The 12,764-nt window shown below is 48.2% G+C and overlaps 1 protein-coding gene across 1 annotated transcript in view; it reads left to right on the top strand.

Annotated features, from left to right (window-relative positions):
* The first annotated feature begins 4,500 nt into the window (after positions 1-4,500).
* The window catches only part of SKAP1 (src kinase associated phosphoprotein 1), a 56,427-nt gene continuing 48,163 nt past the window's right edge, over positions 4,501-12,764 (top strand). Inside the window, exons 1-3 of the mRNA XM_041473876.1 lie at positions 4,501-4,596; positions 5,683-5,788; positions 8,290-8,315. Coding sequence (XP_041329810.1) covers positions 4,554-4,596; positions 5,683-5,788; positions 8,290-8,315 — 175 coding nt within the window. The 5' untranslated portion in view covers positions 4,501-4,553. The remainder of the gene's footprint in view (positions 4,597-5,682; positions 5,789-8,289; positions 8,316-12,764) is intronic.

Here is a 12,764-nt window from a genome sequence, read left to right as displayed (position 1 = left end):
GGCTGGGCCTGGTTGGGCCTGGTTGGGCCTGGCTGGGCCTGGCTGGGCCTGGTTGGGCCTGGCTGGGCCTGGATGGGCCTGGTTGGGCCCATCCCTGTGCCAGGAGCTGCGGAATTGCGGAGCCATGGGGGGGTTGGTGGGAAGGAGCTGGAATTCCAGCCTGGCCCATCCAGGGACAATTCCAGCCTGGCCTATCCAGGGACAATTCCAGCCTGGCCCAGGACAATTCCAGCCTGACCCAGGACAATTCCAACCTGGCCCAGGACAATTCCAGGGACGAAGCAGGCACAGATTCCCTGGGAATTCCATCCCAGCCCATCCCAGGGAACAATTGTTGGGAATAACAGCCATTAATGGGAATTTTGAGAACACTAACGGGAATTTTGAGAACACTAACGGGAATTTTGAGAACATTAACAGGAATTTTGGGAGCACAGAGTGGGCCTGGTTGGGCCTGGCTGGGCCTGGCTGGGCCTGGTTGGGCCTGGCTGGGCCTGGATGGGCCTGGTTGGGCCCATCCCTGTGCCAGGAGCTGCGGAATTGCGGAGCCATGGGGGGGTTGGTGGGAAGGAGCTGGAATTCCAGCCTGGCCTATCCAGGGACTACTCCAGCCTGGCCCAGGACAATTCCAACCTGGCCCAGGACAATTCCAGGGACGAAGCAGGCACAGATTCCCTGGGAATTCCATCCCAGCCCATCCCAGGGAACAATTGTTGGGAATAACAGCCATTAATGGGAATTTTGAGAACACTAACGGGAATTTTGAGAACATTAACAGGAATTTTGGGAGCACAGAGCCCCCGCAGCTTCCCACAGGTCATTCCCAAACTCGTCAGGATGAGTTTTCCTGCTTTGGGAGAAGCTCATGTAGGGACAATTCCAACCTGGCCTGGGACAATTCCAGGGACGGAGCAGGCACAGATTCCCTGGGAATTCCATCCCAGCCCATCCCAGGGAACAACCGTCGGGAAAAACAATCCTAAAGGACAGCAGGGCTGATTTCCCCACTGATTCCATCCCAAACCCGGAGCCGAGGTCACGCTGAGTTCCTCCTGCCCCTGGCCCGGCTCCGGTGACAAATTGGAACACGAGCCTTTAATGAAAATCCCTGGAAACGTCAGGAAAATCCCACCCCGGAGCTGACAGGGCCCCATCTGCATCCCAGCATTCCCATAAATTCCCTAACGACACCCGACAGGAGAGCCCCGAGGGTCACAAATTGAATTTAATCCCGCCTGGATGCGGGCGAGGCGCTGTTGGTCAAATTCTGCTTTTCCTTTGGGTTTTTCCAGGGTTTTCACCCGCTCAGGGATCAGCCCTGGCCCTCGGGGTCACCTGCCACCAGGATTGGTGACATCTGCCTCCGGCGGGGATTTCGGGATTCGGGATTTCGGGATTTCAGGATTTTGGTGTTTGGGGATTTGGGGATTTGAGGATTTGGGGTTTGGGGATTTGAGCATTTGAGGATTTCAAGATTTTGGGATTCAGGATTTTGGGACTTCGGGATTCAGGATTTCAGGATTTTGGGATTCAGGATTTTGGGATTTCAAGATTTTTGGATTCAGGATTTTGGGATTTCAGGATTCAGGATTTCGGGATTTCAGGATTTTGGGACTTCAGGATTCAGGATTTCGGAATTTCAGGATTTTGGGATTCAGGATTTCGGGATTTCGGGATTCAGGATTTGAGGATTTCAGGATTTCGGGATTTCAGGATTTTGAGATTCAGGATTTGGGGATTTGAGGATTTCAGGATTCAGCATTTCAGGATTTGGGGATTTTTGGATTTTGGGATTTCAGGATTTTTGGACAGACTGGGGACAGGAACTGCCGTCCTTGGAGCTGCCATGGGAAGATTCCTGGAATCCTGGGAATCTTCCAAGCAGGGAATGGGGCTGAACCCGGCAGGTTTGGGACAGACTGGGGACAGGAATTTCCCCTGCTTGGGGACAATCCCCCCTTAATCCCTCTCCAGGCTGCCCGGACCCTTCGGTAAATCCATCCCCTGGCTTTTCCAGGCACAGCAAACCCTGGCGAGCGGCAAGAGGCGGCTCCAGGACGGATAAACCCGGGCTGAGCCCGCCCGGAACGGCGCCGGGGCTTCGGGAGCAGCGGGAATCCTCCTCGGAGCGGCTCCAGCGCCACCCGAGCGGTGACAAATGGGAGGTGACAGCTCATTCTGCCCGTGTCACTTTGTCCGTCTCGCTCGCTGCCTCCGCCGCCGAGCTCGGCTTTGTGTCCCGCTCAGCAGAGCGCGGATCCAAGCGGGAAAAGCCCGGCCTAACCCAGCCCCACCCGCCCCGTTCCTCTTCCCGCAGGATTTGGGGATCCCGGCATGGATAACTGCGCTCCGCCCATGGCTTCCACCGACCCTTTTGGGGTTAAATTTATCCCAAATGGGAATTCCCGCCCCCAAGCGTGCCCAGAACATTCCACAGCTCCTCCTCGACACCTCCCTGCCAAATCCAGGCGTTTCAGGGGCTGGAATTTCCTGGGATGCGGTGGATTCCTGGCAGAGCTTCCAGGAAGGAAAGGAAAACAGAGATGGCAGAGATGGAGATCTCTGCTCCTGAGCCATCGATTTGTGCTCTCCGAGAGCTCCTGAGTGAAATTCCCACAGGAGATTCCCTCCAGAGCACCTGGAAAAACCTGGGAAGGGGCTGGAGATGGGCTGGGATTCCTTCCTTCCTTCCTTCCTTCCTTCCTTCCTTCCTTCCTTCCTTCCTTCCTTCCTTCCTTCCTTCCTTCCTTCCTTCCCCCCTCAATATTCCCATTTTCCCCCTGACATTCCCAATATTCCTGACTGGAGAAGGGTTCTGCCTCTCCCATTTTCCCCCAGCTCCGTTTCCATGGTAACGCCCAATCCCGCATCCGTTTCCCTGGAAATTGGATTTCCAAAGGATGCCGGCAGGGCTGCGGGACCTGGGAGGATCCAGGTGGGAATTTTCTCCAGTGGGGAGGAGGTTTTGAATCCAGAATCCCCAAATTTGGGATGCTGCAGGACAAGGATGGTACCAGACCCCCCCTTCTCTTTCCCAGCTGATCCCAATTCCAAATTTGCGACCGTTCCAAAATCCAAAAATTGAAGTGGTGAGAAAAAGGGAAGGGAAGAGCAAAAAGAAGGGAAAAAAAAAAAAAAGTAATTTCCCTGGAAATTGGGCAAATCCCTTTTCCTGAGACCCTTACTGTGATATTTTTATTCTCTGTTATTTTTTGTTTCCTGGCTCTAATTCCCAGCTCAGCAGATCCTACCTGGCCAAGGAGATTTGAGGAGCAGGTGTTGGCAGGGAAAAATCCACATTTTGCCCCCAAAAATGGTTTGAGGCCCCAAAAAGATCGGAGGGGCAGCTCCTGTGATATTTTGATTTTCCATCTCCTGCTCAGGGCCCCCGAGCTGCGTTTCCTGTGCTTTGAGGCCTCAGCATCCGCTGCAAAAGTTCCATTTTGGGGCCGTTTCGGTCCTAAAACCGAGCTCGTGCAGCAGCTGAGCTGAGCCTAACAAGGCTGAAGGGGGAGGGGCGAGAGCTGAGTTTAAAATCTGAGCCAGAAACGGTTAAAACGGGCTGGGAAATGCTGGATGTGAAAGTCCCTGCTTTGGAAATGACGTGGCGGCCACAGCTCCGAGGTTTCGGGTCCCAGATCTGGAGAATCCCCTGGTGCTCCTTTTGTCCCCAAACCAAAGTCCCAAAATCCCAAAATCCAGCAGGGAGTTTTCCAGGAAATCCATAAAATTCCCCTCTTTGAAAAATGGGATTTATGAGGAACTGGCCCTGGAGATCCCAACCCAAAATGGCTCCAAAAGAACCCTGGAGCTGCTTTGGGGTTTCTCCTTTGGCTCCAGGACCCCAAATTCCGAGCCCAAAGACTCGGGATCCTTCTGGCACCTGCTCCGTGTCTGGTTTGTGCTGAGAAATGAAAAAAAAATTAGAATTTTTTCCTTTATTTCTCAAAAAAGGGGGGCCCAAACCACCCGGGAGCACCTGGATGAGCGGCTCCAGATTTCCAGGAGTATTTCCATGTGGAAATTTCCAAATTCCCAGGAATATTTTCCATATTTCCAGGAGTATTTTCCATATTTCCATGTGGAAAACTCCAAATTTCCAGGAGTTTTTCCATCTTTTCCCCATCCCAGGCAATTATTTTCCCAACCCGACCTCTTTTCCATGCAGAAAATGGGAAAATTTCATCCCAGAACATCCCCCTTTTTTCCCCATGGGAATTTTTGTGGGGGAAAACCTGGGAAAATCCCAATTTTGGGGGCAGGAACAGCCCGGGGAGGCTCCAGGTGAGGTCCGGGAGGAAATTCCAGCTGGGAATTCCGGGTGGAGCTCCTTGGCCGGAGCTCAGCTTTTCCCACCTGGAGTTTTTGGGATCACCCAGGACGGCTCGGAACGATCCCGGGGATCTGCTGGGGTGTAAAAGGAGGAGGAACCCAAACCCCAAAGGTTCCTCCTCCTCAGTTTTGGGGTGTCCCCGCCCTCGCGGCTTCCTCCCCGTCACCCCACAGCGATCGCGGCCCCGGGGGAGGGGATCCCGAAGATCACAGAGGATCCCATGGATGCCCCGATCCCACAGGAGATCCAGGGGCTCCTGGAAGGTAACGGATCCCTCCTCACCCCCTTCCTGCCCCGCAGGGATGTCCTGCTGTGGGGCGGAGCCGGGGAGGGTTTGGGGGGGCGTTTTTTGGGGTGCTTTGGGGTCTTCGGGGGTTATGGGGCCTCCCTGGCCCTGCCCCCGAGGAGAATTTGGGGCGTGGTGGGAATTCCCAGACCCCGAGGAGAATTTGGGGACTTTGGGGTCTCCCTGTCCCCAACCGCCAACATTTGGGGGCTTTGGGGCCTCCCTGACCCTGACCCCGAGGAGAATTTGGGGAGTGGTGGGGCCTCCCTGTCCCTGACCCCAAAAATGTGGGGGCTGTGGACCCCAAACTTGGTGCTGAGGAAGCAGCTGGGATCACTTTTGGTGGTTTTTGGGGTTTCAGCTCTCATTTCCTGCCGTGGCAGCACTGAGCTCATCCCTCTTCCTCCAAAACACCCCAAAACCTCATCCCTCCCCTCCAAAACCCCCCAAAACCTCATCCCTCCCATGTATCCCTGATTTACCTGGCCATTCCCAGATTTCTGGACCCTTCCCCTCTTCCTTGCCCCTTCCCACACTGGCTTTTCCTCTCCAAGCCCGCGTGTCCCTGATTTTCCTGACCCTTCCCAGATTTCCTGACCCTTCCCAGGCCCAGGTTTCTTTCCCAGGCCTAGACTTCCTAAACCCTTTCCCAGATCCAGATTTCCTAAACCCCTTCCCAGATTCCATGATTTTCCCTTTCCCATTCCCAGATTTCTTGAACCCTTTCCCATTCCCACATTTCCTGATTTTCCTTTTCCCATTCCCACATTTCCTTGCCCCTTCCCCTCTTCCTTGCCCCTTCCTACGGCCGCTTTCCCTCTCCAAGGCCGCGTATCCCTGATTTTCCCTTTCCCATTCCCACATTTCCTGATTTTCCTTTTCCCATTCCCACATTTCCTTGCCCCTTCCCACGGCCGCTTTCCCTCTCCAAGGCCGCGTATCCCTGATTTTCCCTTTCCCATTCCCACATTTCCTGAACCCTTTCCCCTTCCCAGATTCCCTGATTTTCCCTTTCCCATTCCCAGATTCCCTGATTTTCCCATTCCCATTCCCTGTTTTGCAGAGGCCGAGGATTTCCTAAGCCGGGCTTTGCAGGAGGAGCCGCTCAGCGCGCGGGCGCGGGAGCGGCGCGACGCCATCCTCCGCTCCTTCCAGCGCCTCGGAGCCAGGTGGGTTCTCCTGCCTTTCCCGCTCCAAACCTCCGGAATTCCGGCACATTCTGGGCATTCCTCCTTCTGCAGGAATTCTCCCGTGGTTTGGGATTTTGTGGATATTCCAGACTCAGGATAATGGGGGAATTGTTGCTTTGGCTGGATTTTCTCTGGTTTAGGATGGGGATTTTCCCCCTCTTTTTTTAAGGAAGGAGTTCTGGGATATTCCTTATTTATTCCCTATTTTCAGATGAGGATTCTCCTCCTTTTTTAAGGAAGGAATTCTGGGATATTCTGGATTAATTCCCTAATTTCAGGATGGGGACTTTCCTCCCCTTTTTTAGGGAAAAAATTCTCGGATATTCCTGCTTCATTCCGGATGGAGATTTTCTTCCCTCTTTTTCTTTTAAGGAAGGAATTTCTCATATTAATCCAAATTAAATTAATCCCATTTTCACCTCCTTTTATCCCTGAGCTCGCTCCCACCACTAATTCCGTTTGGAGCCTTCTGGGTTGTTCCTTTCCGGAATTTTCCAGCCTTTCCCAGCCCGGCTGATGGAATTATCCCAATTTTCCCATCCATTTCCTCCTGGATCCCTCATTAACCTGAAACCTGAGAGCCTCAAGTGAGCTGAAAAATGAATTTAAATCCGTTTCTCCCCTAATGGGGAATTCCCAATTCCATTTTCTCGGCTCCCATTTTTTTTTTTCTCTATTGGAAATCTCGTCCAGCATCGATTTTTAAAAAATATTTATTTACCCAGACATTTAAATCCTGGCTCCAAAGATTCCACTCCACCCCTTCCCTTGAGAATATTTAATTAATTAATGAGGAAAACCTGGGAATTTGATTGGAAGCTACCTGGATTTTATGGATCCGGCTCAGAGGGTTTGAATTTTGGGATTTTCCAGCTGCTCAAATCCTGTTGAACCCAAATTTTTGCATTTTTTGGGTGTTGCAGGCCTAAGAATCCAAGAATATACTGGAAAAACAGGATTTAGGATGAAGTTTTCTGCAGGAAGGGGTCGGGGAAACACCAAATTTAGGGGAAAATATTGGGAAAAGGGCAAAATTCTGTGGGGGAACTTCCTGGAAATCCAAGGGCTCCCAAAATCCATAATTTATGGGATTTATCCAAGATTTCTGTTGGCAGAGGCAGAAATGAGCTCATGACTCTTCCACATTCCCAAAAAATTTCTCCTCCCCTTGTTCCTAACTCCATTTTATCCCAAAATTTTCCTTCCCAGAGTAAAAATGATCCAACCATGGAATTAAAACCAAATCCTTGAGCTGAAATCAGATTTTTTTTTTTTATTGCTGGTTTTTTATCCTAAAAAATGAAAAAAAAGCAGGAAAATCCAAGCTTTTTTTGGCGTTTTCCATCTGCCTCCCCGGAGCTGCTCCGGGAGGGAACGGAACTCAATTTTCCCATTTTTTTTAGGCCATTTCCTGGGATTAAAAATGACAGAGGTCGGGAACAAAGCCCCGGTGCTTTCACGGAGCGGGAATTGCGAGTGACAGAAAATCATTCAGGAAATGTTGGCGCTAAAACGTGGCCGGGAAAAGCGTCTGAGGCAAAAATTCCCGGAAAGAAAAGAAAAAAAAAAGGGGATTTTTGCTGCTCTTCTTTGTCCAGGAGGCAGAAATATCCTGAATTTTGGGAAAGTTGGATTTTTTGGAATGGAGGGATCTCTTAGAGATGATGTTTTTCTGCTTAAATGATGGATAATTGGGATTTTCCATGGAAATGTTGGAATTTAAAGATAAAATATGGGGCAAAAAAGCTGGAGCTGCTTTTCCGTTTGCCCTCATGTGGGGCTGGATTTTGAGGATTTTGGGATAAAATGGAGCAGCCACAGGATGGAGAAAAAATTCCTTGTGGAATTGGAGACCCAACCCCAAAAGCATCCCGAAAAATTCCCAGTTTTTCCTCCAAAAGGCTCTTCCCACCCAATATTCTGGGAAATTTTCTCCCTGCAACCAGAGCTCATCTTGGAATGGGCACTTTGTACTTTACTCCCAACCCTCGGTGGGATTCCCAAATTTCCTGGCGCCATTCCTGGATTAAAATGATTCCTAAGATTTTCCTGAAGTGGGAGAGAGGAATAAATCCTGATTTTTTTATATTAAACCTTTTGTTTTTGTTTTTGTGGGGGGAATGGGCAGAGCGTGGATCACCCTCCACTTCCATGAGCTCAGCAAAAAATCCTGGAATATTTTGGGGTTGGAAGTGGTGACTTTTAAAGGATTTGAGGGGAAAAAGGTGGCAGGAATTTTTGTGTTTGGAGAAGGATCTGTTCCAAGGGATGGAAATCCATGGAATTCGGGTTGGGAAGGGCTTAAATCCCATCCATTCCCAGTTCTTCAGGGCTGGCCCATCAGAATTCCTCCTGGAATTCCTCATGTTTCCCATTCCCCATTTTCCCAGATCTTCCCATCCATCCCTCATTCTTCAGGCTGGAATAATCCTGGAGGAAAATCTGGGATTTTATGGCTCTTTTTCCATTTGGTTTTTCAGGTACCACCTGGAATTCCCATCCCGAGGTGAGTCCAGCTGGGAAGGGTTGGAGCGGGGGATGTTCCGTGCGCCAAATTCCCAGGAAAAAGTCTTTATGGATGTGGGGGGCAGGTCTTGGGGTGGGAAAATTCCTCACCAGGAATCTCATCCCGGAGAACAAATCCCACAATTTCTGGGGCGCTGGCATCGATTCCCAGGCTGAGAAGTTTTCCAGAAACTCCAGGAATTTAGGAATGTTTGGGAAGCTTCGAAAGGGCAGGATATTCCCATGGAGAATTGATTGGGAGAAAAGATTCTGGGGGGGTCCCTCAACTTCCCTGAGCTTGGAGTGGGAGCAGAGTCCAGGATCAGGATGGGAATTTTCCGGGAATGACCATTCCTTGTTAAAAATTCAGGAAATTTTGGCTTTGCTCCTCAATTTCTCCATCGTGGGAGTGAGGATTTGAACTTCCTGGGATTCCTGAGGATCAGCAGGAGGGAATTCTGGATCTCTGGGAAATTGGTGGGTGTGGGGCCTCTCAGAGCTGAGCTGGAGCTCCTTCGGCTCTGCTGGATCCAGGGATGGAATTCCCGATTCAGCGCCTTGGGAGCAGCACAGGGATTGGTGGATTTGTGGTTTTTCCTTAAAAAATGGTTGGTATCCATGGGGATCTCCCAGAGTTACACCAAGGTGGGAGCTACTGGAATAAATCCCTTTCCAGCATTCCAACTCCTCCAATCCTTTACTCCAGGAATTAAACCCGTTCCCAGCATTCCAATTCCTCTGATCCTTTATTCCAGGAATAAAATCCCTTCCTGGCATTCCGGCTCCTCCAGTCCTTTACTCCAGGAATAAATCCCTTCCCAGCATTCCGGCTCCTCTGATCCCTCTTTTCCCCAGGAATAAATTCCAGCGGTTCCCTGCCTGCTCAGGGCTCGCTTCCAGCCCCTCCTGGAACGGCCAGGAACGCAGCAGCCTCGCAATTCCCGCCGGGAACGGCGATACCCCGTTTCAATCAGAGCCTCGGAGCTTTAATTGCTTCCCAAGCATTGTTTCCCCATGAATCCAGCATCTGGCACCCTTTGGAAAAGTCCAACGGACAGCTGGGCCGAAAATTAACAAAAAAATAGGAGGGAGGGAAGATCCGAGCGCATCAAAGGCTCCAAATGAGGTTTTTAAACCAGGAAGGTTCGTGGAATTTCAAGGATGGAGGAGGAGGGAGCCTTTTGTTCCTTGGAATATTCTTTTGATGGAGTTGGGAGCTGAAGGAAAAGTAGGAAAATCGGGATATGGAAGCGGGCAGGGATTTGAAGAGGAGAGAGCTTGCTTCGAATTCCTGCTGCATCCACTGGGAATTTAGGGGGAATGAGTCCTTGGAGTGCTCAGGGAACACCTGGCCAGGTATCCCAAGGGAAATTGGGAAAATGGGAAAACCACGGTCACATTTTCCATCTCTGAGGGTCTGCGAGGAGAGGTTACAGTCACCTGAGTTCCTGAGCGTCAAAAAATCAGGGAGTCAAGGAATGGTTTGGGTTGGAAGGAGCTTTTGGAAAGCAACGACTTTCCCCTTTATTTTGTAAAAAAAACCAACAAACCCAAGTAGGTGAATAAACCCAGATTTATTTGCACGGAGCTGATGACGACGCTTTTATTTTTCCGTCCAAAATTAATCCCAAATGGCTTTCCCTGAACTGCTGATCAGCAGAATTCCTTAAAATATTCATAAATAGTCAAAACATTCAGGAGAGGGAGGAAGGCTCTTCCATTTTTATGAAATTTGAGAAAATTGAGGCTCAAAAAATGTGCGTCGGCAGGGGTTGGACCCAGAACTCCTGCTTGTCCCAGCTCCGTGCCTTAACCCCAGAAAATTCTGACTTCCTGGAGTCAGGAATAATCAAAAGAAGAGGGATGAATTGTGATTTAAAAACTGGGAGCTTTGTTAATTAAAACGATTCATTAACAAAGAAAAAATTGGACTAGGCCCTTAGGCCTCAGTAGGCCTCAGTAGGCCTCACCTCATCGTAGGCCCAGTTTAGGCGATATTTTATCAATTTTTGGTCTCATTTTTTGGTGTAACTTTTTTGGAATAATTTTGTGGGATCATTTGATTCCCTTTTATCCATTTTCTGATCCCTTTTTTTCACTCTGCCTCAGAATAAAACCCCATCCTGCTGGAGTCGTGGCGGAGCCGCCACCACGTCCATCCCCGTCCTCTCCCTTCAGGAGCAACATCCCAAAAAAACCCCAAACCCAGACCTTTGCAACCTTTTTTCATCTAAAACCCCAAATCCACAGAGCTGCAGCTGCCTAGGAGCCGGAACTTCGCGTTTCCCCAACCCTCTCCCCGCCACGGCCTTTTTGCTGCATGTAGTTATGACAAGGCCAAGTAGCAAATCATTAAAACAACAAAAAAACCCCAAAATTCCTTTTTTTGCTGCAAAGATTCCCTTTGAAGCCGATCCGGAGTGTCTGGGAATTAATGGAGTGCTGGGTGATTTTAGGAAGTTTTATTTATAAAAAACCCTTTTTGCCTCATGCCGGGAGGCTCCGGCTTTGCTGAGCTGGGCTCAGGCTCCCAAACCCGGCTTAGATTTATGAAGTGTTTGGGGAAAAGCAGGAAAAAACTTTTGGGATTGACGAGATTTGGAAGGCGTTGTTCAAATCTCCGGCCCTGGAATTCCCCTGTTTATAAACACCGAAACTCCGGCTCGGGAGATGTCAAAACACAGGGGAGATGGAAAGAAAACAAAATCATTTTTACAATTATATGTATTAGATACATTCTATATTATATATATAAAAATATATTTTAAATTATATAGAAATATATAATGTATTTTATGTATAATAAAAATATGATACATAATATTAAAATTAGATCTATTATATAGATAAAATATTATATATAAATATAATATATTCTATGTATATAGAATTATTTATTCAGCATAGAATCATTAATTATTGTCCCCTCTGTAGAATTATTAATTAATTATTAGCCTAGAATTCTGCCAAATTACTAATTAATTATTTCCCAGCTTCACTTGGAGTTTTATAGAATTATTAATTAATTATTCCCCAGTTTTGACTGCAATTCTGCCCAATTATTAATTAATTATTGCTTCACTCGGAGTTTTATAGAATTATTTATTAATTATTTCCTGTTCTGTAGAATTATTTTGGTAGGATGCCTTGTGAAGGCCCCAAGTTTGGGAGGAGCAGCAGTAAATTAATTAATTAATTAATTAACCTTACCTGAGATTCCTCCCAATGGGAACAGCCCCTCCTGCTTCCCAAAAAAAAACCAGGAAAAAGGATTAATAATTTCCAGGTTATTCCCCATTTTTGTATCCAGGAATTTTCTCCACCCTGGGACAAGGAATAATTTAACCCTTGAGCTGCTGAATTTGCTTTGCGATTATTCTCCACATCCCAAAACTTCAGCTTTTCCTGTTTATTCCACCCTAAACTCCGACCCGCCGCAGGATTGCCAAGATCGGAATATTTGAAATTATCCCCCCCTCCATGAGCCCAAAATCCTCCGTTTTTCCTCCCCATCCTTGCTAGCTCACGGTATTCCCAAGAAATTCCATGTTTTTATCCATTCCTGGCATTATTCCTTGCCGGTTTTGGATATTCCCAAGAAATTCCATGTTTTTCCGTGCCTGGGGGAGGGGATGGCAGTGAAATTCCAGCAGCGCATTCCCGGCTGCTGCTGCCTTGCAGCCCGACCTGCTGGGCGCTGGCAATCACTGCAAGCTCCAGCAGCTCCAGCCCAAAAAAAATAATCCGGGAAAAGCCTCGATCCCAAAGAGTTTTCCCTTTTCTCGGCATTTTTAGGGCGCCGGGAGTTCGCTTTATTACGTGTAATTAACAAAACAAAACAAAACAAAAAAACAAATAAAGCCAAAAAAATGAAAAAAATAAAGAAAAAAAGAGAAAATGAGGCTTGGAGCAGATTCCATGTCCAGCAGCTCGGGGTGGAAATTTGGAAAATTTGGGAAATCGGCTCGTTATGGATATGGGGAGGAATTTCTGGGATTTCTGGGTGAGATCGCATCCCGAAAAAAAAATGATGGTGGAACGATTTGGTTTTTTTGGGGGGATGATTGTGGTGGGGTAAGCTGGGGATGGATGGAATGGAAAAACAGGGTTTAAAGGCAAAAAATTAGGATTTTAAGGTAAAAAAATTTGGATTTTGAGGTAAAAAAGTAGGGATTTCACTTCCGCTCCTCATAAAATCCCACCTGGAGCTCTCCTGGCATTGATTTTTCCTGGGATTTAAGAGATGTTTAATGAAGCTCTGGGTACCTGATCAAGCCAAGGAAATTTAATTGCAATTCCCATAAAAAGCTGCGGGAAATGAAGGGTTTTTCCTGTCATCCATGGAAATTGTTTGTTTTTTCCTGGGATTCATTAATTCCCTTTTTTTTATCCCTCCATGGGAAGCAGCAAATCAGAATTTTTTAATGGAAAAAGTGGATTAAAAGCATGA

Source organism: Pyrgilauda ruficollis, unplaced genomic scaffold, assembly GCF_017590135.1.
Source record: "Pyrgilauda ruficollis isolate IOZ18807 unplaced genomic scaffold, ASM1759013v1 scaffold304, whole genome shotgun sequence".
Taxonomy (NCBI): domain Eukaryota; kingdom Metazoa; phylum Chordata; class Aves; order Passeriformes; family Passeridae; genus Pyrgilauda; species Pyrgilauda ruficollis.
Note: the sequence above shows the minus strand (reverse complement) of the source record. Positions and strands in the feature narration are given on the sequence as shown.